A 26,076-nucleotide genomic window follows, 5' to 3' on the forward strand; every position below is an offset into this window, starting at 1 on the left:
CCCAGGTTGTTGTATTTCGCTTTATATACCGATCGCGGAAAACCTTTTTCCCTCTCCCATAACGGACCAAAGACCCCACATCCCGCACCACTGCACCACTGAGCCACACCAACGGCCGCAGCACCACAAAACTTCACCAACGAAAGGACGGAGAGCGGTCGCCAGTGGAAATGTTTCTCTGGAGAAAAAGATATAGAGATATATAGAGAGAAAGAGAGGCTGCGGAGCTTGATCGAGCTTGAGACAGCGAATTCATCGGAGTTCTCTCTGTGCTTTGAAGAGCTTTTCCTAGCCATCGGCCCAGGAATGGCCAAGAATGACCATATATATAAAATATACGTAATTTCATATGCATTACATTATTTTACGTCAATAGAATGTAACTCAAAAGAAATGTTCCTTTTTAAAGTTGAAACTTCACCCAACGTTAAAGAAAGAATTTCATTTTACTTGCTTTGCCAATTTCAAGAGTTTTTCTGACCCCACGACTCAACGAACCCACTTGTTGTCGTTAAGTACCACAAAACAATTTAATAAATTTAACAAATTGCTTTCGAAATCAGGGTGGTAGGTAGTCCTACCTCTAACTCCGACCTTCGGTGCGCTATGGCAACTAACCTCATTGAGATGTGGCCATCCACGATAATTAATCAAAACTGTGAGGCCCATAAATTGGTAAAATATGAAGCAAAGTTGGCAAGCTAAGTTTTTGAGCACTTTAAAACTGGTTTGCCTGTAAATTGTATAAAATTATGTTTTAACAGTCATAATTGACATCCACTACAATTCGAAAATATGAAATACTCTCTTTAAAAGAATATAAAAGTTAACCGAATAGTTTACAAACCAGCCAGCGAAGAAATATCTTATTTATTTCCATGTTGTTTTCGGTGGTTCAACTGTGCGTATGCTTGATGTCTGAATCACAACCAGAACCAGGCAACGTGTCACTTTCCAGAGTGTTAGCCGCACCCCACTCCTTCGCCTGCACTCTTCCGCAGCCACGCGGAATGGCCTTGCGGGAGTCATTCTGATGGAATTAATGACACACCACGGGTTGCACTCCGTTTTAGCTGAACAACCACATGAACCAGGCAGCAATGCAACCCGCAGCGGAATAGCAATAGTTCAGCTGAAAAACTGGTCGGCCACTGCACCACATTGCCGCAGATCAGGAAACCGTCAACGATTGCCTGCCCCCCAGTTGCGACCCGCTTCTCTATCTTTATGCCTCCTTCAAGTGCCGCCCATGACGCAGGGCGATTTCCAGTCTTCAAGTGCGTGTGATTGTTATTTCGCTTGTCAGTTGGTTTTTTTCTTTTTTTTTTTGTTGAGTATACCATTTTAAAGACTAGTTTGTGTCCGGCTTTTGTTCGTGGGCAGCGGTCTGGGGGGCAAATGGGCGTGCACCTGAACTTGCGAGCATGCGTAGACGCACTGCCACGATCAAGGTCGAAAGAGTTCGCTAAAATATATAAAAAAAAAATACGGTATTTATATATAACATAATTTTAGAAATGGTTTGACAATAGAACTATCTTTTTAAAGTATGCTTCCACGAATCTTAGCATTTCATTCATTTATTTCCAGCTTACAAATGTACATTTCCCCCATTGATTGCGAACTATTCAATACAATTGAATGCAGCGCCAAAGGAGTAGAATATTTTCAATGCGACACTCGACCCACTGCACTCATTTTTGAATGGGAATCATAACAATTCCCTACCTACGGCTTTTTGCCACCTCAGAAAATGGTGCTGCAAAATAATGTGGTAAGTGCAGCAGCTGTTCGCAAGTCAGCCATGGCAAAGTAGACAGTATGCAGGAAATTCTTGAGTCATGCCAACGCCCCAGCAGCCGACCAGTTTCGCTGTTTTGCTCTGCGGAATTATATAAATGCTGAAAATATATACAAATAATTCAAAGCCTGTAATGTGTGCTTGTGCACTGCTTTTTAAGAGGTGCAGTCTGGACTTGATTCTTCGCTGGTGCCGCCAGCAAAGCGCTTTGAATGTTTGACTTGGCCAACTGGCACAGTGGAAAGGAACTTGAATGGCGCACACAACCAAATGTATATGACAAACTATAAATAGTGACTTTAAAATTAATCAGGGAATAGCTCTTAGTTGAAGTATTAAACAACTTTTTTATTGCAATTGGTAATCATGCGTTTTAATAAAACGGAAAACCTTTAGAAAATTTGAGTCAAATTCAATTAAATTACCTAATTAATAGCTCATTTGGGCTAACGAACAGTTGAGTACCACGCTGATTTAAGCTCTTTGTTTGCCCATTGATCCGAGGGTGACTTCCAATTATCCAACCAGCTTTAAGCCACCTCTTCCAGTACCTGCAGTACCCACACCCAAAAGACAAAGGCAGTGGTGCCACCCAGCACCAAGTACATAGACCATAGACCATGCTTATGGCCAACAGCTTATGGCCAACTGGTCGGCAGTTGGTGGCAGTGCATTTGAAAGTGGTTTGGGGCCAGCACATTGCATAAGTGCACCAAATTCCAGTCAACAGCAAATCCACTTCGGTTTTCAATCTGAATTGGCCACAATGCTTGCCTTTTTTTTGTTGTTGTTTTGGCTCGATCATTCTGTGTTGACGTAATGGCCTAACGATTATTGGCCACTTGCTGGGCTCTTTGCCTTTATTTCAATCGGCTGAATTTTGCTACGATTTCTGCTGTGGGGCGGCTTAATTGAAGCGGAACCTGCTAGTTGGCTAAATTGAATGCCAAAGCAGATATTTCAAATACTTCTCAGCACTGAGAACAATTACTTGGCGGTAAGTGACAGCGAAAAAGGTAGCGTAAATTGATTGAATGTTTGCTAGCTGTATTTAACACCCTAATTGCCTTTGATTTTCATAGCAATTACCAAAAACATTTAATGATTTCATAACAACTTCGTTTTCTCTGTTAACGCTTCAGGTCTCGAAACTCGATTTATTACACACATTCAAGAACATATATAAACAGGTACAGTAATAGATACATGTGTGGGTTGTGCGGAGTGACTGATTTATTTGGCAGTAACAAGTTGACATTGTCCTCGGACACTTCAGTCCCTGACTCTCTGGCCCAACTCAGAGGTGATCCCCCCATCCAAAGGACATCCTTTCTACTTCCGGCCCGTATAGTCGATGCTATAGGAACCGGTGTAGAGGTTGAGGTTTCGCAGGGAGGGATGATGTTGCTCCGGCAACCCTCTGTATGGCTGTTGCTGCTGGGGATTATAGTAGTTCTGGGCCGGTGGCTGGTAGTAACGGGGCTGCGGAGCCGGGGGATTGTAGTACTGGGGTGTGGGATTGTAGTACGGCGTTTGGGGGGCGGGCTGCCGAGGGGGCGGGGCGTACGCCTGCTGCTGGCCGCGGCCGAAATCGTTTAGGCTGAATTTACTGGCCGGTGAAAGGGGGCGATTGAACTTCTGGTCCTTGTAGTACACCGAGGGGTCCTCGCGATACTGGCCATCGTCCAGTTCGTTGGGTCCCAATGGATAGGGATTGCTGTTGGTCAGCGTTGGTGGTGGCACATTGATGTGGCTGCCAGCGGGCTCAAAGCCACGCTTACTGGCTCCATACTCTATTTCCCGCACTTTTCCCTGGTCATCCACATAGCCGTACTTTCCGTAGACCTCACCATTTGCGTACTTGGTTTCGATCTTGAAGCTCTTATCGGCCGCTTCGTATCCATATGTGTAGGATCCGTCGTCGTTGTGCTTGTCGATCTGCTTGAGAATGGGCACCGGTGTGGTGTAATCCTGGTGTTGCGCATACGCACCGTGGGCCGCCAGAAGCAGAAGCCCCAAGCTCAAGGTCTGCAAATTGAAAAACAAAGAGTTTAGTGAAAGAGTGACTCAAATCGTTTGTATCATTAAATCACCATTTCGGTCACACCCATCTGTAAAGACAGCAATTACACATGAACTTTTATTGCCTTACTTTGGGCTAAATACCTTAATTAGCTGCTCTGATTATCAGTGCACCAACATTCACTCAAGGACATGGCTGAGTAATAAACCAGCAATTAAGTTACTCTTTATCATAGACACTGATCTGAACAAACCGGTTGGCTAAATTGCATTCTAAAAATTCACTGCGCAAATTCTGAAAACACTTTTTTGCATACCGATATGAATATCGAGCTTTTGGGGATGTAACACTATAAACCACCTGGCTGCATCTTACCAATTTCAACATGTTGCCAAGCTTAGAACCAATTGTCAATGTCGAACCGTTTTCACCAATCTCCCAAAGTAGTAATGCACTGCGAAAATGGAAAATGTGCTCTGCACTTGCACTCGAGACTCTGCGAATCGAAACGACAAACTCAAAAGAAAATCAGGGCGTGCAACGCTTTTTATACCGCAGTCAACATTTCGCAAAAGCGGGCCAAGAGGGGAAAAAACCATGGCAGAAACTAAAGCTCCAAGCCGAAGTCTCTGGATCTGGCGATCAGCTGCGATCAGAAAACGAAAACGAATACGTTAACCGAGGCCCGAGCTCCCGATCCGATCCGAGAACCGATTCGACTTGGCTTGGAATGCAGCATAGAAATCGAAAGCGGTCGGCGGCCAGCTGGACGTAAGTACACGAGCGGTATGCCCACTCACTCACCTCTACAGGTAATTCACTTACCAGCAGCGGGCCGACGCGCAGCAATTTCCAATCAGGTTGTTAACGTCGTCTACTCGAATTCTTGGCCAGCAATTTATGCTTCCAGACCGCAACACTCACGCATACGCAATGAGATCTGAGCAGCAACAGTGATGCGAACTAGGTACACTTGGCACTTGTTCCATATCCTACTCATATGGGTACACTCAATTTATAGACGACATTAAAAAAGTACCTTTGGCATCACTGAAATCCACAATCCAGAAAAGAATAAAATGCCAGTACTGCGAGGTGCGGAAGTGTTGCACTTGCTAAGCATTCCAATTATGCAAGTCAATTCCCCCCCACCTGCTAATCGATTGCAAATACCTGGCCAAACACCTTGCTCCCAGTGAAGTGCACTGGCCAATAGCAATCTGCAACCACAACATGCAATTTGACAGCGGATTTAGCCATTTCTCTTAGCCTCTCAAAACTCACACTTGATGCTGGCAAAAGAAAGCAACACAAAAACTTATATGCTGGTATACTGACCTAGTCAATGCTTTGGCTAAGAAAACTGGTTGCTGAAATTACGTCATAGATAGGCAGCAAACAAATGTGATGATTTGGCTAGATCTCTGGATATTTCTAGAATTTAAATCAATTTATAGAATTTATTTCACAAACAACCAGTTACGTAGGATCCAATTGATATAAAATAAATAGCCAAAGTCCCCAAACCACATACAAAACAAACACAGTTGTCAACCTACATTATAATACTGAATTTATTCCATTTACTTCGGGGGATTTGCGTCCATCCGTTCATCAAAGCAATTCATGAAATAAATTCTGCCAGTCCCCTTACAGATTCACAGATTTTCAGGTCTCACTGCGGCAAAGAATTAAAATGCATGCGTATTCAAAATAAGCATATTCCCATGATACATAATTCATAATTCGTTGTTTTCTGTGTAGGTACTTATGTGAAAACCACAAGTTCGTTAACCCAAGAACCGCAGACCTTGGTCATGGTTGCATGCAGATAAATACATTCGCTTGGCTTCTTTTCCTCACTTGAGTATGCATCTATGCAAAGGTAGTTTGCTAGAATTGTCATCTATAATTAATTGGAATATATTTGCTTAAGAGAGATCTACTAAACCACATAAATCCGTCAGCATTACAGTCGTCACATCTTAATGATCTTGTAGAACCAGTTCGGCTCCAGCGAAAGTGAGATAATTACCGCCTAGAATATATGGCTAAGTATATAGAAATACGTATTATGACAGTATTTTAGAACTGCTGAATCTTACAACTGGAAGTGGAGTCGCCGGCGAGGCAAAGGCTAAGTAATATTATAAAAATTAATGCATTTACGAGCTAGGGTATCGCAACAAATGACTCGAATGATTTAGGCACCCTGTACGACCACAACAAGTCTAATGCGGCCAAACTCGTTTACTTACTAATTGTACCGAAAACAGAGAAAACAGAGGAATAAATAAACTAAATATATATAAAACGGCAAAACAAAGAAATGATTTTAAAAGTTATACATTCGAGCGGTTCATTTCGAATAAAATTACCGGAGGCCAGACAGAATCGTCATTTCAATCAGAGCATTCAAAGAAAACGGTTCTAGTCATCACATTTTGGAATCAAATCATCAAGATGATCATCAAAGTTGCCAAGTTCCTGAGCATTGTAGCCGTACTTCTTTCAGCAGTTGATGGAGCTAGATATCTGGCAGAGAAACGTAATGAACATTCATTACAACATATTAAGTTAATAATATTCTTAAATGATTACTTACAGCCGACTTCCTAATCCCCTGCGTCGTGGGGGATCCCAACTTGAATGTCTGCCTGACCAAAAATTTCCAGAGTTTCTTCCATCAGTGGAAGGATGGAATTCCCGGCTACAATGCCGTGGGATCCTTTGATCCTCTCTACATCAAGAGGGTGAAATTTACGCAGGATGCCAGCAGGTCTATAGCTATCAATGCCGATCTGAAGGAAGTCTATGTAGCAGGTGCTGGTCAAGCATTAGTCATGGAATCCAGGTAAGCTATTCAAATATTCTGACGAAATCAAGTTTGACCATAAAAAATTCTCAGCTGGGATCCCAATCACTATATAGCCAAGACTTTGATCTCCGTGCCCAAGCTGCGTTTCAATTTCGATTACAAGGTCAAAGGACACGTGGTAGCGCTGAATCTCAATGGTCATGGCAAGGGATACTTCGAAGCTGGTAAGATACAATCTACAATTTATGCGAATTACTATCTTAAAGCCGCTTTTACTCAGAAAATGCTCTGATATTTTTGGAATTGGCTGTCAAACCGCTGGCCACCTCAGATGGTTATTTCGCTGATGTGCAAAGTGTAAAGGTAAATTTCCGCGAGATCAAGCAATTCCGCATCAAGCTGGAAAATCTCTTTGGCGGCAACAAAGATCTGGAGGACGCTGCGCACACTTTGTTCAACGAAAACTGGCGCGATTTCTATGAAGTACTGCGTCCCGCGGTGGAGCAAACAGTTAGCGGAGTGCTCCTGGATCGGTTCAAGAAGACCTTTGTCTATGTACCAGCTACCTATTTGATTAAAGACTTTCACTAAATGCTAAACTAGCATATAATCGGTTGGTTACTTCTATGCTATTTTAATGGGTTCTTTTGCTCTGTCGTTAAGTATTAAATAGGTAGTAAACATGTGTTTGAGCTTATAAAATATGTATGCTTGATTGTTTTTTGGTGACACTGTATTAGAATTATATTACAAATTATTTTCATATCTTTGCATTTAAAGTATTTCTATTATATTATCATCTCTAGATACTTTTCTCACTGTATGGTATACTCGCTATTAAGTCAGGAAATAGGTGAATTAAAATTATATTATATTAAGCAACATGATTTGCTCTTGGCCCCGGCATCGTTAGGTTGCTGTAAGTCGTTACCATATATGAGAACCCGAATCTCGGATCTTGGCTGTTGAGAATAAAACGCCGGATCACAGCAAGTAGCCGGCTAGTCGGTTTCAAAGCGTGACACTGTTTGATGTGACTGAGCAGCGGCTGCCTAGGCCGCAGATAAAAAATCTACATATAGTATTCGCTGAGCTACTTAGATACTTAACTACTTAATTAATAAACACTTGCTAGTACGGCACCATGAGCAGCACGCGCTACGGCCGCACTTTGCTCGGCATTTGGAGTGGATTATTGGCCATTTCGTGCCTGAATGAAATCGCCATGGATAGGTCGATGGTTTCAGCCGTTGCCTACTATTCCGAAAAGCGTAAGTGGATGTCCTTAGAGTCGCAGTTCCTTTCAATGTTAGCCAATCGAATCGCACAGCTGCCTTTCTGCCATCTTGTCGGATCTACGAACCGGGCTTCACCAAGTGCTCTACGAATAGCATTCAGAAGCTTCTCGATCAGTTGAACATTGGAATACCAGAGGTGCTCGAGCGGTTCGGTCCCTTTGATCCCATGAGAGTAAGGGATATAGTCTTCAAGCAGGATAACAACGAGGTGGCCACCATCAGAGCCAATCTGACTGACCTGGTGGTCAAGGGTTTCGCCAACACAAAGGTCAAGGAGAGTCGGTAAGTACGAAGAAAATGAAATTCATATATACTGCTGCTGTTCGAGTTAATAAAGCTCTGCAACTTCACGAAACAAATAACTTAATAGATTTAAACCCTAACCAAATATCTTTTTTCGACCACCAGTGTCAGCAAGAAAGATTTCAACTGGCAGACCAAAATATATCTCCCGAAAATGAGATTGGATGGAAGGTATGAAATGGCCGGGCGAATACTCCTTATTCCGCTGAGTGGCTCTGGAAAAATATTTATTGAGATTGGTAATTAGATTTCTTTCGTTACTTAAATACGGGTGTGGAAGCAAATGGGCAGCTAACACGTTTAAAATTTCGCAGATGATCTGGACATTTTGCTACTAACAAAAATACGTCTATATGAAAAGGGTGGCTTCACCTTCGATAACGTGACCTCTGTGCAGGTTCAATTGAATCTGACCAAAGTGCGCACTTATCTGGACAATCTATTCAATGGACGCAGCAAGGAGGTGGAGCGCAGTACGAATGAGTTTTTCAATGAAAACTGGCGCGATTTCTACGAGGCCCTGAAGCCACTCATCGTTGAGACGGTGGAAAATATCCTGTATGACGTAATGTCTACGGTTTTCCATTTAATACCAGCCAACTTTTTCGTTGAGGACATACCAACGCCCCAGCAACTTTATGGTCCAAAGGAGATACTTGGTAGAAAAGAATAGTTGAGTGATATCTATTATTGTTAACTTGTAGTACGCCATCCCATCCCATAAATTCTTTCAACATGTGTAATAAAAATCATAAACGAATATCCTTTTTCATTTTATCAGTAAGCTTTATTATATAATGAGAATATTGCTGTCTTGCCGTTGAAGCTCAGGCTCGAATGATATCAACCCTTTTGGGAGAGAAATATACACCGAACTCCCTCTCTGAAAATGAGAAATAATTAATTTATTCAAAAGCTGTTTGAATCATAGCTTACCATTCTTGTCCACGTGATACGAGCGTTTCTTAAATATATAGGTCATCAGCATGGCGACTATTATAGCCAAGATGAAGGCCATTGCACCAATCGTTATAAATACCCACTTCAAGTGTCTTAAATTCTTTTCCTGGCGTGTAAGGGACCCAATTGAATCCATAGATTGGCATGAGTATCCATCTATCGGACTCTCACCATCCCAGCAGACACAAGACCCCGGAAATTCGCAGAATCCATTGAGGCACTCGGGCTCGCAAATCGGAAGACAGATCAAATTGTTGTCGTCCTCATTCCTGTGCAGCTTATATTCTTCACTGCAAGTACATGTTCCTTCGACGCAGGTTCCATTTCGGCAGTTCTGATCACAATCTGAATGCCCATGTAGCTTCCTCTCAAGCTGGCAACTTTTACTTTCTTCAACAAAAATATATCCGTCATCGCACTTGCAAACATCTGGAGAAACACAAAGCCCGTTGACACATCCGTCCTTACAAAAAGGTGCACAACTGATTTCCGTTTCATTGCTGTATCCTTCATTGCAGGAACACTTTCCTGGGGCAACACAGAAACCGTTCTTGCATCCACCTGGGCAAATTGGAGAACATCTGTTTTCACCGTCCATTTCATATCCATCATTGCAGGAACACTTTTCTGGGGCATCACAGAATCCGTTCTCGCATCCTCTGGAGCAGATTGGTGTACATCTGTTTTCTGTTTCCATGCTGTATCCTTCATCACAGGAACACTTTCCTGGGGCAACACAGAATCCGTTCTTGCATCCACCTGGGCAAATTGGAGAACATCTGTTTTCACCGTCCATTTCATATCCATCATTGCAGGAACACTTTTCTGGGGCATCACAGAATCCGTTCTCGCATCCTCTGGAGCAGATTGGTGTACAACTGTTTTCTGTTTCCATGCTGTATCCTTCATCACAGGAACACTTTCCTGGGGCAACACAGAATCCGTTCTTGCATCCACCTGAGCAAACTGGAGAACATCTGTTTTCACCGTCCATTTCATATCCATCATAGCAGGAACACTTTTCTGGGGCATCACAGAATCCGTTCTCACATCCTCTGGAGCAGATTGGTGTACAACTGTTTTCTGTTTCCATGCTATATCCTTGATCACAGGAACACTTTCCTGGGGCAACACAGAATCCGTTCTTGCATCCACCTGAGCAAACTGGAGAACATCTGTTTTCACTGTCCATTTCATATCCATCATAGCAGGAGCACTTTTCTGGAGAAGCACAGAATCCGTTCTCACATCCTTCTGAGCAAATTGGTTTACAACTGTTTTCTGTTTCCATGCTGTATCCTTCATAACAGGAACACTTTCCTGGGGCAACACAGAATCCGTTCTTGCATCCACCTGAGCAAACTGGAGAACATCTGTTTTCACCGTCCATTTCATATCCATCATGGCAGGAACACTTTTCTGGGGCATCACAGAATCCGTTCTCACATCCTTCTGAGCAAATTGGTTTACAACTGTTTTCTGTTTCCATGCTGTATCCTTCATAACAGGAACACTTTCCTGGGGCAACACAGAAACCGTTCTTGCATCCACCTGGGCAAACTGGAGAACATCTGTTTTCACCGTCCATTTCATATCCATCATAGCAGGAACACTTTTCTGGGGCATCACAGAATCCATTCTCACATCCTTCTGAGCAAATTGGTTTACAACTGTTATCTGTTTCCATGCTGTATCCTTCATAACAGGAACACTTTCCTGGGGCAACACAGAATCCGTTCTTGCATCCACCTGGGCAAATTGGAGAACATATGTTTTCACCGTCCATTGCATATCCATCATAGCAGGAGCACTTTTCTGGAGCATCACAGAATCCGTTCTCACATCCTCTGGAGCAAATTGGTGTACAACTGTTTTCTGTTTCCATGCTGTATCCTTCATAACAGGAACACTTTCCTGGGGCAACACAGAATCCGTTCTTGCATCCACCTGAGCAAACTGGAGAACATCTGTTCTCACTGTCCATTTCATATCCGTCATTGCAGGAACACTCTTCTGGAGCATCACAGAATCCGTTCTCACATCCTCTGGAGCAAATTGGTGTACAACTGTTTTCTGTTTCCATGCTGTATCCTTCATAACAGGAACACTTTCCTGGGGCAACACAGAATCCGTTCTTGCATCCACCTGAGCAAACTGGAGAACATCTGTTTTCACCGTCCATTTCATATCCATCATGGCAGGAACACTTTTCTGGGGCATCACAGAATCCGTTCTCACATCCTTCTGAGCAAATTGGTTTACAACTGTTTTCTGTTTCCATGCTGTATCCTTCATAACAGGAACACTTTCCTGGGGCAACACAGAAACCGTTCTTGCATCCACCTGGGCAAATTGGAGAACATCCGTTTTCACTGTCCATTTCGTATCCATCATTGCAGGAACACTTTTCTGGAGAAGCACAGAATCCGTTCACGCATCCATCCGTGCAAACAGGAGTGCAGACACCTTCCAGCTTCGTGTATCCGGCATTGCAGGAGCACTCGTTGGGCGCCACGCAGACTCCGTTCTGGCAACCATCGGGACAAACGGCCAAGCAGACATTGTGCCCTATTTTCGTATATCCCGGCAGACATTGACAGACGTCCGGGGCAGTGCAGTTTCCATTCACGCATCCGTCTTCGCAGACTGGAGCGCAGTTCCCATCGATGTCCTTTTTGTAGAATTTGTTGCACTCGCATTTGTCGGGAGCCCGGCAAACTCCGTTGCTACAGCCATTTTTGCATTTCGGCTGACACTCAAACGATTTGGACTTTGGCTTGGGAATGAAACCTGGATTGCACTCGCAGCGATTCGGAGCCGCACAGAAGCCATTGGCTGCCTTGCAGTTATCCTTGCATGTTGGCAGACACACCTGAGTGGTTGCATTCAGCTGGTATCCTTTATTGCAACTACATTGGTTGGGTGTTATACAAGTCCCATTGGGACAACCACTGGCACATTGGGGTATGCAGTTGTTTGTCTTTTTGTCCAGCAGATGGCGCGCGGAACAGATACAGCGGCCAGGAGATTGGCAGGTTCCTCGACTGCAGCCCTTGCAGTAGGGCACACATCTGCACGAATGAAAAAAATAGAAATTTCATATATCAATTCGATGCTTTTGTGACCAACTTAAAAGTTTTCATTTTGGCATTTATTATCTCGTATGTGAATTTTACAATTTCAAAGCCGTTTATGACCTCCTAATCAACATTCATTTCCTTCCGTTTATGGGATTATATTTGTATTTTACATAGCCATTATCATGCAGTTTATTTGAACACAATAATAAATTTAATGAAATGCATGAAGCTTTCGTTGGGAATACAATCCTACAGCTTGGCGTTTATATATGCCGAGAACCTCTTTAGACACTTTAATTTTTAGTTTCAGGCAACTTGAACTTCAAACGCTAGAAAACGCTACATTCCGATACATTAAGTAATACAAAATGTCCTGATTAAATAATGGTTATACCAAATAAATTAGAATAATGTCATTCTTGGATTTTTATTCTTTTAGATCGTATTACCTACCGGTTAGATGGATCGTTATTTAGGTTGACATATCCTTTCCGGCAGGTGCAGACATTTGGTTTCGTGCAAAAGCCACTTACGCAATTCACTTTGCATTGTGCAAGACATCTGAGTGGGGAGCTCCTTACTTTTTTGTAACCCTTGCAGCAATCCTTCGTTTGAACGTTCTAAGCACGGAAATGAGTTAAAGAATGAATTGCATTATTATTTTTGATGGACCGCCTACCACAGCAGTTCCTTTATTTTTCCTAGTAACAATAATATTACAGATCTGAGCCGCACCGAGTCCGAGGAGCAGGGAATATATTGTTATTCTACAAATCCGCATGGTGTCTTTAAGTATTCAACCGACGCCTATGCCTTTCAAAATATTACTAAAGACGCTTGTGCTAAATATTTTTGCAAATGCTTTTGCTTGAAACAAAACCACTGAGGGGACTTATCTGAGAACTCAATTCAAGCAAAGCCCATGGAGATTTTTACCAAGCGTTTAGTGGAGCTCAATTGCTTATCGCAATTCTATTTTCCTTTATAAGAAGAGTAAGAGAGGTCTCGCCCAAAGAGCAATAAACAAAGGAAAATTTGAAGGTCTTTCATTTGTTGTTACAGAAGTCATTACTCCAAATATTTATCATATTTTTTTCAATTTTTCTTGCTTGTCACTTTTTGCCATAATCAATGTCAACATTGGCACTACACGCGTTTTAACACTATTTAGCAGAATATAGGGTATGTATCAGTCGGGTCGACCAAAGATGGGGTATACATATCTCTATTTTACTATGTTAGTGCAGTGTAATCAAACTAGGATTGTGTATAAGAACGAAATATGAGAGCATAAGAAATTGTAATGAAATACGAGAATAAAAGTATACAACGATCAGCAGAAGTTTATATACTCTTGCAGAAGATCTATAAATAATAACCTATATCTAATATAATATTCGAACACATCTGATGCATTTTTTAAGCTCAGAGAATCATTTAAAACAGTCGGTGATTCTGATAAAAAATATATATTTAAGTTACGAACTTCTTATCAAATTAATGATACCCTTGTTTAGGGTTTAAAGGGTGATTGGCTCTTTATAGAGGTTATTACAATTATAGTAATGTATTGTAAATGCTCGCAAATGTAAAATATAATAAATCGATAATACTATAGTATAATACTTGACCATGACATAATTCAATTATGTAGGACTAACATTTATAGTTAGATGAGAGTCAGGAAAATCTTTGTAAATAAATTCCGGGACAATCCCTCTCACATTTTTTGTGACTTTATCCCACTCAATGGATAGGGATACCCAGAGCAATCTCAAAAATATGACATCATTCAAGCGATTTTTGAAGTTTGATCCATGTATTTAGACTTATTGCAGTTATTAGATAAATAACACAATGTGTTCAATTTGAAAGATGCTCCATTTAATGTTTTTATTATGGCATCTAAACACTTTATTGCACCTCAGTTGAAGCAATTAAGTTCTCCCAGATCCAAACAGAGTCGAATACAGAGATACAAACAGTGTTTTGTTCGTGTCAGCGTATTTTCCAGATAGACATTAAGTTAGCTTACCGGTTCGGTTGCAAGGTAAAGTCGCTACAGTTTCAGAGTCGCATAACAACAGCGATGGCAGTAGCTACACAGCGAGAAATGCTGGTCATAAAGAATATTTATGTATTTATTTATTTTTATCGATCTGACAAATCATGTTTAAACGCATCTCTATCTACTATTAAGTTAAATTAGCGCTAATATAAATTCGAAATAAAGTTGTTATATACTTACTTGAAATAAACCTATTGATAATTTTTCATTATGTGATTGTCCCGTACTCTCGTGCAATAAATATGGAATAAATTTCATTTTGCACTGCGAGCGAATGAAAATGGCTCGATTCTGGTATTACCCAGAGTCTCCAGTCAGTCATCAGCATCGGCTATATATATCGTTCAGATAAAAACTAGCGCTACTACGAGTTGTATCTCATTCGCAGCTCGTGCGTAGTAAACTCGATTAAGGATCTCCGCTGGTTGTGACTGCGATTCCGGCAGTGACAGTGACGCAAGCTTTCCACCATGCTCCTAATTGGATTACTAATGCTGCTCCATGCCGGCCTCCAAGGAGTCCAGTGCGTTGCGTTCTACACGGAAAAACGTGAGTCCACAAAAGGACTTTAAAATTATGAGGATATGGAAAAAAAACTAAGCAATTATAAAGTGCTATTAAGAGTGAACACAATGCTGTGTATAATATGCATTCTTTGCAGCCTCCTATATTGAGTCCTGCAAGATTTATGAACCGGAGTTCACCAAGTGCTCAACCCGCTCCATACAGGCATTTATGAACCAGCTCGTCATAGGTGAGATGTCAGTATGTTAACCACGACTTGTGCGACTGACCTCCTTTGTTATCCTTTAGGCGTGCCCGAAATAAAGGAATCCTTTGGACCCATCGATCCCATGAGGCAGGAACAGTTGGTGTTCAAGCAGGATAACAGCGACGTGGCCAACCTTTCCGCCAATCTTACGGATATGCTGATCAGGGGCTTTGGAAAAATGCTGATCAAGGAGAGCAAGTGAGTAGCTATCGATTCCAAACAGCCGTCAAGAGCGATCAAAAGTTGCTCCATTGAGGTCGTTGAGCTCCTCTATAGGCAAACATCTCCGTTGGGAAACTCCCAGACATAAGTTTGTCGGATTTGATAATGCACTTATGTACGTTTCTATACCTGTTATACCAATTTAATAGCAAAGCGCTATTTATACCATTTAATATTATTTCACATTGATCTATCAATTAGTTTTGCGCACGTGGTATTGTGAGTCTCAATAAATGTGCCAGCTTTCGTGTTTTGCATCTATGAATAATGAAAAATTTATAAATAGGTGTAAAGCATTTGTATCTTAATTTTATCACCAGAGTCAGCAAGAAGGATTTCAGTTGGCTAACTAAGATCTACCTGCCACAAATGCGAATAGATGGTCACTACAAAATGGTCGGTCGCATTTTGCTGGTGCCTCTGCAGGGAAATGGAAAAATAGTCATGGAAATAGGTATAGGTAGTTGCTAATGCTAATTGTTACTAAATTGATAACCGGATTTTTTGCCACTGACAGATGATTTGGACATACTGATGAGCACCAAGACACGCCTCTACGAGAAGGGCGGCTACACATTCTACAACGTGACATCCGTGAAGGTAAATCTGGAGGTCGGCAAAGTGCGGACCAGAATGGATAACCTCTTCAACGGGCACAGCAAGGAGGTGGAAGATAGCACCAATCAGTTCTTCAACGACAATTGGAAGGATGTCTTCGAGGCACTGCGTCCACTGGTGGTTGAAACCGTGGAAAGAACGCTACTGGATCTTCTCCACAAGACATTTGCCCTATTTCCGGCCAGCTTCTTTGTGGAGGACATACCCACCTCCTTAACCTTGTATGGTCGCAAGTCACACATGATCACTTGAAAGGTGTTCTATTGAAATAAAATCAAACTTCCTTCAAACTGTATCTTCTCTATGAAGACCCTACTCTAAGTTAAATTTAAATATTCCAAGGCAATCAAAACAATTTGATAGTTCTCAAAACATTTTTCATTGATTTCAGTTATATTTGTTCATTGCTGTCTTTTGATGAGTTTATTTTTTTGATTTTGTTGCTTTTATTCTCTGCGAGTGCCTAGACTAAATGTTAGTGTAACTTATTAAATGCTTAGTTTAGAGGTATCCTAATATGGGATGGCACAGTGCTCCACATCCGGCTGCCAGTTCGAGTCGATAGATCAGTAGAACCAGTCGTACTTGAGATATTCGCCCTCGTGCTTCAATGTGGCAATCGAGGTGTGGCGCACGTGTCCCGTGCGCGCGAAGATCCTGCGATTGCCCACCGGCTGCAGGGTCCTGAAGTTGTCCACCAACGCACCATCCTGCGTGTCCGACAGCTGACGGAATCGGGAGATCTGCTTGGGCGAAATCGGGATGGGATCGGGGAACAGTATCCAGGTGACGGCCTCCGAACAGGGCGGCGTGGTCAGGGAACCTGTAGAGTCAACACATAATACTTAGTTGAGTGACATCAAAGATAAACATCGCTTGTAGACATCGATTCAATGTCAGTTAATCAGTGATAGCTTATAGCTTATAGATAAAAGCGCTCACCGAATACTAATGGCAAATGGAAAACTATAGTAATAAACATATCTTATTGCTTGAGACTAGAATAGCTTACCCTTGTACGTGTAGAACTTGTCCACATCCACGCCAGCAATCAGCGAGGATAGCGAGAAAGTGACGTTCAGCGTTGCCTCCTGATTGGCATCGGCAATCAGATGCAAATGTCGGTTAATGGTCACCAGGCCAGCACCCTCATCCTCGTCGAGCTGTATTAGGAACATAAATGGGTTTAAAAATCACTCGCAACGAGCTCAACCACTAAACCACTCACATTGAAGAAGAAACCCAGGACGGCGGCACCATCCGGATGATTAAGAGCCTCGCCAATGGTCGCGTACTTCTTGTTCCTGTGCACAATGTGCATCTCCATGGTGTAGCGGATGTCGTTAATAACGTGCTCGGAGCCCCGGTTGTTCTTGTCGCCCCAGTGGAAGTGGAGGCCCTCCACCTCGAACTCACCGGGCAGTTTGGCGCCCCGGATGTAGGGTAGGAAATCCTCGCCCACCTCGGTCACATTGACCTTGGGTATGGTGATGGAAACTGCAAAATCACCAGATTAATTAGCACTAGTTCTCTACACTGAGAAAATTGGCCAGAAATAGGTATTTTCAGTGGTTGTCAACTCAAATCTTACCCGTGTGTCCATTGTTGATCATTTTCAGTGGGTAGGGCAGCAGGTTGTGATAGCCAATCATGTCCACCGCCGGCATATGAATGGCCATTGTCTGAAAGGAGGCAAAATGGGCTTAGTTGGGTTCCCGCTTGGCTGGGCTTTAGGTGGGCTGGTCTTACCCGGCTGGTGGTGATGGCAATCGGGGATTGGGTCTTCCCTGCACAGTGACCATGATGGCGGGCCCAGCGACGCTGGTTGGGCTCGGAGTAGCCAAAGACATGGCTGCTGACAGCTGGAAAGGAAGGGATGTGGTGTTTAACAGACTTGCTTCACGAAACAAACAAACAAACTCATTTATATATATAATAGGCAAATAAATGCAATCAATTAGCCGCTGGAATGCGCACTTAGTCCTGAATCAGGCGAACTGATTAAAGTGTTTCCCCATTTGCAGACTGAACGTCATCCGCAATCTGCGATCTTGAGTCCACGATTGATGAGTGATCACGTGCCCGTGCCTATGGTGCCTGGGTGCTATTCACCCCCTCGGTTGACCTTCTCCCGATTTTCCGGTGGCTATCTCTGACATATACGAGCACTTGTGAATTACGGCATAATAAATGGGTCTCCATAGCAAATATTTAATGTCTCTTTCTTTTTTTAGTCAATGGCGGTGGGCAAATAAATAACTTAAGTAGGTAAACAGGTAAACAGGCGTCCAGGGAAAGCTAGGAAAGAGTGCGAACGCCAAGGGCACGTTCGGGCCAATAATTAGATATCGTTGCGATTGATATTGATTTGGATACCCAGATAATGGGGCGGGCAAACAGTTTTCATTATTTTCCAGCGCGATTGAAAGCTGGCAGCAAATTCCATGGAATCTTTTGCAAGGCGAAAGGAAATACTTATTTAACGGCTAATTTGCATGTGATTGGTGATAATTTCTGTTTGAAAAGCTCGCTGTGAATTAACATATCATATGACATGGTTTTCCATTGTGCCATTGTCTGCACAACTGGTCGATATGTCGATGGAGCGCACAATTTTGTGTGCACTGCTCGTCGCTTGATGAATTAGCCTAATTAGTTGTTTATTTGTGGTAATGTATATTATATTATTTATTTCAGTCGCGGCTATCAAAGTCTTAGATAATAAATTAGTTAAATTGAGTATTTTGTCAGGTATGGCCATTGAGCATTATGTCATCCACTCTATATATTATAAACATATTACTTTGAGCTATTATTTGCATTTGTTCGTTGTAATTGATTCTTTAAGTCCGTACTAATTAGGAAAATAAATAAATATTTCAAAGTCTTAGGGAGTAGATAGCAGATTTTTATTTAGCATGTAAATAGTATTTATAGAGCTTCGCCACAGATAACAGATTGCATTTTGAGTAGGGTTTGAAGTGCTAATGCCTGGCCAAAAGCTGAAAACTCAACCACTTCAAGTCCGGCAATACGTCTAAATCAGCCGGCGGCCAATAAAGTGTATTAATTGACAGTTTCGAGTGGTTTCAACACCATTAAACTGGTCAAAATTAGCTCCGTGAAGTGTGTACTTATGACTGCTAATGCCAAGATCCCACCAATATCAGCTATTGACATTTCGTAATAGACACGAGCAGTGTGTCATACACTCGTTTCGAAGGAAAATTATTAATTACTACTAAATAATGATATATTGATAAGAAGAAAAGGAATTTAAACAGTACGCAAATTATTAACAATTTAATTTCATCAGAAAATCAAAATTGTTATGAGTGGCACCCCACTTTTCTCAGTGCACAACTGCCGGGGGTATGACAAACCATTCATTCTTGAATAAAAGTACTTCCCACGAATAGATATCAATTTATGGCTATTTTTGTTTCAGTTCACTATATCTTACTGCACAGCTTGGACCCTGACAAACGCGGATGAGTCACAGGACTTCGTAGAAATGGATGTGCATTTACCTTGCGACCAGCAGATTAGCAGAAACGAAGCCTCGAAGAAAGCGGTCAGTTTCATGGTGGTTGCGTTCTTCCAAGTTCTTAACTCCTGACGAGCGGCTATAGCACCTTCCGATCGGGTGACGGATTCTAGACTGCGCGGACGTTTCGCTCGCGGAGCACCTTCACAACTTCCTCAGCGGGCAGTCAACGAACTACTTGAAAATTCGAAAGCTGAAATCCCCGCCCGAAGCGCGTGCACCGCTCACACAGATACACACACGTACGCACACACCAGTGCAAAAGTGGACGAGTCGCGCGAACAGCCGACGATCGATCGATCGGTGGGAATTGGGCGGGGGTACTGGAGGATCGGTACATAGTGCAAGCCACCCCACTAAGTCGCCCACTTAGCGAAATTGAGTTACCATACACCAGACACAGACAGGTGGCTGCACCACCCTGCGTATGCTTAACGCACAGCCAACACGGCGTATGCTTAACGTCACGGAAACTCAATCGTACCGCCAAGCCCAGAAGGGCGTCATTATGTCGATCAATGCTGGCCAAAATCAAAAGGGTAAAACTCGTCATAATTCGCACCTAATGCCGCCCTCGATCATTTACGATAATATTTTGTTTTGCATACAATTTGCCCGATTTATTTGTTTGCTTTCGGATAGTCACTTCGCGTTACTAAGCCAACAAAGTCGCGACAACGTCACGCCGAAAGTCGCTAATTACGAGCGGAGTCCTCAAAAAAATCCAACCGATCGATCGCGATGGGATGGGGATGGGATGGGGATGGGGGTGTATTCATTGAGCGACTTTCGCACGTTTTCAAGTTTCGGCTTTACGAATTGGAGCGTTTTCGGTTTTATTATGCCCAGATCTGAGTTGTTTTTTCATGCGTTACAGAACGTCGATATTACACTTGTATGGGCAGTTCGTGATCTACATGTAGGAATGACGGAGTTTTTAAATTGCATATATTGTATATATTGTATAGAGGGCAGTCTGATATCTATTTATATCTTTATGGTGGCCATTGAGTAGTCACACAAAGTCGGATATTTGCAATTGAATTGTCCAGATATCATAGGCCTGACACTTTGAATGCCAAGGTTTAGAGTGGGATTTCAGTTGTCAAGTCCAGTCATAAAAACTGGTGGAAAGTGGTGATGGAAAAGGTGTTACTTCTTATTTTAATACAGATAGTGGGAATAGTTGATCTTTCAAGTAACACATAAAAAAAACCTAGGATGATCATTTTAACTGTAAGTTTGTTAGCCATCTCTTCAGCTACCAATGTTATGTAAACTATAGTTGGTAAGAATTATTATTTTTCAAGCTGAACATTATATGAATTTCCTTCAGTTAATCTCGTTTTGCAAATAATTCGATTACCGGTTCTATTCGGTCCGTTCGGCTTATTAGTTTTCTCGCTGCTAATTTAAGTGTTTGGACACGATTGTGAAGAAGAATTATGGCCCAAAAGGTGTCAATATTTGTCGGGGTATAATCGCATGATTATCACATGAGCAGCTTAGCTTGGCTGAAAAGGAACTCCCCAGCGTTTGTGACATTTCCATTTAATCCAGCATGCTATTGATTACGCAAACGCCGAGCAGAATAAATCAATATTTGCTAGATTACGCCTCCATATCGATCACTTAGCCAACTGTCCGCATCGATCAACAAAAGTGGAATAGTTCGTTCGTCAAGAGCGAAAGGTGGCTTCTTTAGAGGCGGCACTCACGTGCCGGCAATTAGCAGCCTTTTAGCAAACTATTGTCTATCTTGTGAGATAGCAATCATCTAACAGCTAATATTAGTAATAAAGTAGTTACAGCCACAATTCGGGGAGCCTCCCAACGCACTTGAGATGCTCGGCGAGTCGCAATAACTCAATTATTTGGCCATAATGAAAAACATCAAATCCGATTGAGGCGATTTTACGAGCGATCTGGTAACTAGACATGCTCACTCCCTGCATATAAATACTTAAAAAGACATTAAACGAGACGCCGAATACGGCGCATACAAATCAGCCCACTACTCTCGCCCAGATTTCGCATAGACGGGCGCACCTGCAAACCGTGCTAAGAATCCCAGATAAGCGCACCAGTTTTATCAATTAAAAACACCTAGACGGTAGAATGGATCCGCACGGAATACTCTATCAGTGATCGAATATAGCGTTGGCGTCATTCCACAAGCCTCCGAGTGCTCGAAATGTCAATGGGGGCGACAGGAGGAGACTTATTTTTGGCCAAAAATCGCGACTTGTCGTCCGTCGAGAATGGCTTAAAATAGACCCATTACTTATCAGCCCTAATTGATTAGTGGAGGCATGGGCTTACATCCCACGCAATGCTCAATCAATTCAACCTTATCAATTGTTTTGCTTTATCTTTCGCTGAAATCTTGTGGCATACTTTCGCGAGCGGCGCCAAAAGATTGAATTCAAAACGGTTCGTCGTTGAAACGTACAAAAATCTTTATTACAAACTGCAATGCAATGCAATGCACTTAGTTAGTAAAATGAGGGACAAAAACAATAACCGAATCTTTAAACAATAAGCAACAGAAGATTATATGAAACTGCTTTATATGGCAAATATCGACCTGAATATCGCACCTTTGGCAAACAGTTTTGGCTTACTTTGGTTTAGATTTCGAATTTAATGAGTGCAAAATAAATGCTAAACTAGAACTCAATACTAAACTACTATTCGAAGAATTTGCACTTTAGGTAAAAAAGTTTTTGTCATGGTTTATAAATATAAATATAGAAATATGAAATAGTATTGACTTCTTTTTCCAGTCCTTGTGATGTACAGGTCATGTTTTCATGTTTTTCCATGCTTTTTTAGGTATTTTCGTTTTTGGTATTCAGGTTTGACGAGCGAAGCTTTCTCGTTCTCAAGCTTTCACATCAATATAGAGATTTAATAGGTAGTCATTTGGAAGGCCAAATAGCTGGATCGTTTGAAAAATGATTCCATTATTTTCACTTTCTTTCATTTCGATGGCAATTTAGTCCTCCTTCTCCTCTTTGGCGGACATGAAGAGCTTCTGGCAAGTGAAGGTCAGCGAGTCTACAAAAGGAAAACCATATAAATGTCGGACAATGCCACACACTGGGGTTAATGTGAAGGGCTACTCACCAATCGTGCTCTGCACCCATTTCGGCTTATTCTTCCACACGACGCCCACGTAGTAGAAAGGTATGCCAATTATGGTGATTAATACCCCCATTCCGACCTCATAGGGCGCCACATAGATGGGCACGACGACTAAGAAGGCGCACACGATGACGAATACGGCGGGAATCCACATGGCGACCTGTGACAGGAACAAATATAGTTAGAATAGTCTAACACGTAAGCACTAAGATATAATCGAAGTATTTAAATTTTTATCAGTACAAAGATTTCGTTGGCTGTAGAACGTCTAAATTGCCAATATTGATTACGCTAAACTCACTTTAATTGGCCGCTCCATGCAGGGACGGGTGTAGCGGAAATATAGAACCGCCGACACCGACAACATTATAAAGAACGATTCCACAATGCTGGCGTAGGTGATCAGCACATACACATCGCTCACCAGCAGCATCACAATGGAGAGAAAGCACTGCCGAGAGGGACACAGTCAAATCAATTAGGGATTAATTACATAATATCATTTGTGCGCTAATTGAGGAGCGCAGCTCACCAGAAAAACGAGCGACGGCAGTGGGGTGTAGCTCTTCACGCTGATGTGCGACAGAATCGCCGGCATGTGTCCATTGCGGGCACCCACAAAGCAGATGCGGGAGGAGGTCATAATGTGGACGGAAAGGCCGCCAAAAGCAGAGATGGCCACCATGAGGGGTATGATCAGTGAAAAGACACCGAGAATCTTATCGCCAAAGGTCTGTGAAGAGAAGTGATCAATTAAAATCATTTGAAAATCCACTGGTTTATTTGACTTTTGCGATTCCGATCAAATAAATTAAAATTCCTAGCAGTCTATCGCAGTTTTGCGATTTTTAGCTACAAATAAACAAATAGACATTATAGGGCTTGCATTATGTTTGAAAACTAACAGATTTTAAGCTTATTCAGCTTTTTTTTTTAAGTAAAATAGTAATTTGACTGCCTAATCGATCGGACTGCAAATCGTGGATAAACTCTTACCACAGCGATGGCATTGGATGCGATCATCTCCGAGGGCGACAGCACGGCCAGATAAGCCACGTTGGCCAGCACATAAATGCCGGTGACCAGAGGCAGTGAGATGTAAATGGCGCGCGGCAGGTTGCGATATGGATCGCGCAGCTCCTCCGTCATGAAGTTCAAGTAATTCCAGCCGGCGTACGAAAAGATACCGGAGTAAAAGGCTACCGACATCTTGCCGGGATCAGTCTCAGTGTTATCAAAGGGTCTCGTGAAGTTCTCCACGTTGCCCATCAGCATCCAGACCAGGCCGACCAGGATGATCAAGACCAGGGCGGCGATCTTGGTGAACATGATGATGTTTTGCATCTTGGTGGTCACCTTCATGTAGTACGAATTTAGGTAGGTTAGGAAGCAGATTGTGATGGCCGCCAGGAGCTGCAGCGCTATTTTGGGAATCTCGCAGGCTCCGCCGAAAAAGGGTTCCAGCACGTAGGAGGCAAAGGTCAGGCCCATTATGGCATTGGTCGTTGGTCTGTAAGAGATAAGAGAACACAATCAGTGGAATTTTTTTTTGCTGACTACATTCAGACATATGTCCTGCTGATAATGTCCGCATGCAAAAGTGGAAAAGCAGATATTTGCGCTTATCGCCGATCCTAAACAGCAAAAATAGCAGGCAATAAAACGCTCAATGCAGAACTCGTGGAACTGTTCAATAAATAAACTTATATAGCGCAGATTAAATGATAAGGCTCGTTTTTACTTTCTAATGCTCTAATACACAACCCATGGCTTAACCTTGAAAAACCGGCTGCATCCACACCGATCCGAAGTATTCCATCTTTCTAGTCTTATCTGAGAAGTTATTGACCCAGTCTAAAAATCAGATTCTGTAGCACTACTTCACTTTACCTTATTCAATCTACATATGTTATTTCGTAAAAAAACGTAAAACTGAAAAAAAAGATTGATCAGCTATTACTTTCCTTCTGGCGATAATAAAGTAATTCGAAATCAATTACCGAAAGGAATTTGATACTGTATTTATGTTTTTCCAACCAACGGAGATAAGGGAACTTTAGCGTCGCGAATATTCAAACAATATTGACCAGTAAGACTCACACGAATATCATCATGGCATCCCAGAGATACAGGAAGGCCGGCAGTGATCCGTAGGCCTCGAAGATATACGCGTAATCCCCTCCAGATTTTGGTATGGCAGTACCAAGTTCCGCGTAGCAAAGGGCACCAATCATGGACAGCAGTCCGCAGAGCACCCAGATGACCAGCGAAGCGCCCACGGAGTCCACATTCTGGATGACGCCTTTCGGGGACACAAAGATGCCGGATCCGAAGATGATGCCAAGGATGATGGCCACTCCTTCGAGGAGGCCCAGCTGCTTCTTGATCACAACTCTGCTGCTGTCCGACTCGGCGGATCCCTCGCGACCCTGAGCTTTCTCGGCAGGATTGCCCGCTGGTTGGGCAATGCTGGACGGAGGATTGCCGGAACTGGGGGTCAGCAGGACCATTTCGCTGGACGGCGACTGCAGTTCATCGGCGGCGGGCATGACGGCTATATATGTACGTATTATGTCCAAGGGCTATGGTATTATTATCCCGCTGCTCTGTGACACAATCTTCGCACGCGACGTCTGAAAGCGAACTGTAACTGTTTCTTTGGCCGTTGTCCCGTTAATTGATTAAACAAGGCAAGTGTGTTCGTGGGTGTGACTCCGCGTATGTGCGTGTGTGTATGTTTATTAATGTGTTTTTCAATTGTATTGTATTTGGCTTATCTACTCCTGCTCTTCCTCTTCTTCCTTTTCAGCCGGCTAGCGTTAGTTTGTTTTGGTCGGCTCTTCGTTAGCTGCCGTCTCGCTCGCGCCAGCAACACACCCTGCAGTTGAGTCTATCGCACATAAAACTCGCGATTTAAACGAAAATTCACACTCTGTCTCGCGGAATTCGGTTAATGGGTCTGGTAAATAAGAGCAGACATCGAGGTAACCGCCAAATTGTGCAAAGTCTGCGGTTTAATTGTGGAATTGGCACAACGTTGCTCAAAGGTTTTTCAACCCCACGTTTTCTCGAGCATCGCAGCAGTGTGACCAGCGCCCGGGTGACTGTAGAATATCAATTGATGCTAGTGTGTTTTTTTGCGAGATACAGGGTGCAATTTTTTATTCAAAATTATAATATATAAATGTTCCCGCCGTCAGTCCCGCCGGCTATCCTGCTATCTGTCCCACCGACTGTCCCGTTGTCTGTCCCGCCGAATGTCCCGCTGTCGATCCCGTACATAAGGGTACAATGAAATTGAAGTTGAAAACTGTATTTTATAGATTGGAAGGTATGATTAACGAGACTTAAAAATAACAATTTTTAACAAATTACTGCGTGTTAATAAATATCTCACGTGCTCTCCTCTGATTTCTTAT

At 42.6% G+C, this 26,076-nt stretch overlaps 7 protein-coding genes across 7 annotated transcripts; 3 read left to right on the plus strand and 4 right to left on the minus strand.

The window, feature by feature from the left end:
- Positions 1–2,922: 2,922 nt before the first annotated feature.
- LOC117143445 (extensin-2) lies at positions 2,923–4,347 on the minus strand. The gene is made up of 2 exons (XM_033308153.1): positions 4,200–4,347; positions 2,923–3,829 (listed from the first exon to the last, which is right to left on the minus strand). Exons 1-2 carry the CDS (start codon positions 4,209–4,211, stop codon positions 3,134–3,136), a joined length of 708 nt encoding a protein of 235 aa, XP_033164044.1. The 5' UTR covers positions 4,212–4,347; the 3' UTR covers positions 2,923–3,133.
- A 1,883-nt stretch (positions 4,348–6,230) lies between these two features.
- On the plus strand, positions 6,231–7,263 carry LOC117143723 (circadian clock-controlled protein). Its single transcript, XM_033308525.1, has 4 exons — positions 6,231–6,372; positions 6,432–6,678; positions 6,733–6,866; positions 6,923–7,263. Exons 1-4 carry the CDS (start codon positions 6,288–6,290, stop codon positions 7,231–7,233), a joined length of 777 nt encoding a protein of 258 aa, XP_033164416.1. The 5' UTR covers positions 6,231–6,287; the 3' UTR covers positions 7,234–7,263.
- A 315-nt stretch (positions 7,264–7,578) lies between these two features.
- On the plus strand, positions 7,579–9,001 carry LOC117144868 (protein takeout). Its single transcript, XM_033310276.1, has 4 exons — positions 7,579–7,913; positions 7,973–8,222; positions 8,349–8,482; positions 8,558–9,001. Exons 1-4 carry the CDS (start codon positions 7,787–7,789, stop codon positions 8,914–8,916), a joined length of 870 nt encoding a protein of 289 aa, XP_033166167.1. The 5' UTR covers positions 7,579–7,786; the 3' UTR covers positions 8,917–9,001.
- Positions 9,002–9,008: 7 nt separating this feature from the next.
- LOC117144867 (fibrillin-2) lies at positions 9,009–13,090 on the minus strand. The gene is made up of 4 exons (XM_033310275.1): positions 12,963–13,090; positions 12,737–12,903; positions 9,180–12,274; positions 9,009–9,126 (listed from the first exon to the last, which is right to left on the minus strand). The coding sequence occupies exons 1-4, from the start codon at positions 13,062–13,064 to the stop codon at positions 9,071–9,073; spliced, it is 3,420 nt and encodes a 1,139-aa protein (XP_033166166.1). The 5' UTR covers positions 13,065–13,090; the 3' UTR covers positions 9,009–9,070.
- A 1,731-nt stretch (positions 13,091–14,821) lies between these two features.
- On the plus strand, positions 14,822–16,264 carry LOC117143946. The gene is made up of 5 exons (XM_033308880.1): positions 14,822–14,900; positions 15,013–15,105; positions 15,165–15,321; positions 15,666–15,799; positions 15,863–16,264. Exons 1-5 carry the CDS (start codon positions 14,822–14,824, stop codon positions 16,213–16,215), a joined length of 816 nt encoding a protein of 271 aa, XP_033164771.1. The 3' UTR covers positions 16,216–16,264.
- Positions 16,265–16,359: 95 nt separating this feature from the next.
- On the minus strand, positions 16,360–19,665 carry LOC117143472 (carbonic anhydrase 2). The gene is made up of 6 exons (XM_033308186.1): positions 19,494–19,665; positions 17,713–17,825; positions 17,555–17,645; positions 17,192–17,460; positions 16,976–17,126; positions 16,360–16,786 (listed from the first exon to the last, which is right to left on the minus strand). Exons 1-6 carry the CDS (start codon positions 19,546–19,548, stop codon positions 16,530–16,532), a joined length of 936 nt encoding a protein of 311 aa, XP_033164077.1. The 5' UTR covers positions 19,549–19,665; the 3' UTR covers positions 16,360–16,529.
- Positions 19,666–22,219: 2,554 nt separating this feature from the next.
- LOC117142714 (large neutral amino acids transporter small subunit 1) lies at positions 22,220–25,757 on the minus strand. The gene is made up of 6 exons (XM_033306873.1): positions 24,758–25,757; positions 23,654–24,167; positions 23,190–23,390; positions 22,959–23,108; positions 22,640–22,817; positions 22,220–22,570 (listed from the first exon to the last, which is right to left on the minus strand). Exons 1-6 carry the CDS (start codon positions 25,204–25,206, stop codon positions 22,509–22,511), a joined length of 1,554 nt encoding a protein of 517 aa, XP_033162764.1. The 5' UTR covers positions 25,207–25,757; the 3' UTR covers positions 22,220–22,508.
- Between the last annotated feature and the right edge of the window lie 319 nt (positions 25,758–26,076).

The sequence above is a fragment of the Drosophila mauritiana genome, chromosome 3R (assembly GCF_004382145.1).
Source record: "Drosophila mauritiana strain mau12 chromosome 3R, ASM438214v1, whole genome shotgun sequence".
NCBI classification, from domain to species: Eukaryota; Metazoa; Arthropoda; class Insecta; order Diptera; family Drosophilidae; genus Drosophila; species Drosophila mauritiana.

Excerpts from the sequence above, each read along its gene's own strand:
- LOC117143472 (XM_033308186.1), bottom strand. The coding sequence starts at position 19,548 with ATGAAACTGACCGCTTTCTTCGAGGCTTCGTTTCTGCTAATCTGCTGG. Across the intron at positions 17,127-17,191 it reads TCCTGGGTTTCTTCTTCAAT|CTCGACGAGGATGAGGGTGC; the intron begins GTGAGTGGTTTA and ends TTCCTAATACAG. Across the intron at positions 16,787-16,975 it reads CAAGTTCTACACGTACAAGG|GTTCCCTGACCACGCCGCCC; the intron begins GTAAGCTATTCT and ends TTGACTCTACAG.
- LOC117144868 (XM_033310276.1), top strand. The coding sequence starts at position 7,787 with ATGAGCAGCACGCGCTACGGCCGCACTTTGCTCGGCATTTGGAGTGGA. Across the intron at positions 7,914-7,972 it reads TGCCTACTATTCCGAAAAGC|CTGCCTTTCTGCCATCTTGT; the intron begins GTAAGTGGATGT and ends CGAATCGCACAG. Across the intron at positions 8,483-8,557 it reads AAAAATATTTATTGAGATTG|ATGATCTGGACATTTTGCTA; the intron begins GTAATTAGATTT and ends AAAATTTCGCAG.
- LOC117143723 (XM_033308525.1), top strand. The coding sequence starts at position 6,288 with ATGATCATCAAAGTTGCCAAGTTCCTGAGCATTGTAGCCGTACTTCTT. Across the intron at positions 6,373-6,431 it reads TAGATATCTGGCAGAGAAAC|CCGACTTCCTAATCCCCTGC; the intron begins GTAATGAACATT and ends GATTACTTACAG. Across the intron at positions 6,867-6,922 it reads CAAGGGATACTTCGAAGCTG|AAAATGCTCTGATATTTTTG; the intron begins GTAAGATACAAT and ends GCTTTTACTCAG.
- LOC117144867 (XM_033310275.1), bottom strand. The coding sequence starts at position 13,064 with ATGCGGATTTGTAGAATAACAATATATTCCCTGCTCCTCGGACTCGGT. Across the intron at positions 12,904-12,962 it reads AAAATAAAGGAACTGCTGTG|AACGTTCAAACGAAGGATTG; the intron begins GTAGGCGGTCCA and ends TTCCGTGCTTAG. Across the intron at positions 12,275-12,736 it reads AATAACGATCCATCTAACCG|ATGTGTGCCCTACTGCAAGG; the intron begins GTAGGTAATACG and ends TCATTCGTGCAG.
- LOC117142714 (XM_033306873.1), bottom strand. The coding sequence starts at position 25,206 with ATGCCCGCCGCCGATGAACTGCAGTCGCCGTCCAGCGAAATGGTCCTG. Across the intron at positions 24,168-24,757 it reads GATGCCATGATGATATTCGT|ACCAACGACCAATGCCATAA; the intron begins GTGAGTCTTACT and ends TATCTCTTACAG. Across the intron at positions 22,571-22,639 it reads ATGGGTGCAGAGCACGATTG|ACTCGCTGACCTTCACTTGC; the intron begins GTGAGTAGCCCT and ends TTCCTTTTGTAG.
- LOC117143946 (XM_033308880.1), top strand. The coding sequence starts at position 14,822 with ATGCTCCTAATTGGATTACTAATGCTGCTCCATGCCGGCCTCCAAGGA. Across the intron at positions 14,901-15,012 it reads TGCGTTCTACACGGAAAAAC|CCTCCTATATTGAGTCCTGC; the intron begins GTGAGTCCACAA and ends CATTCTTTGCAG. Across the intron at positions 15,106-15,164 it reads TATGAACCAGCTCGTCATAG|GCGTGCCCGAAATAAAGGAA; the intron begins GTGAGATGTCAG and ends GTTATCCTTTAG.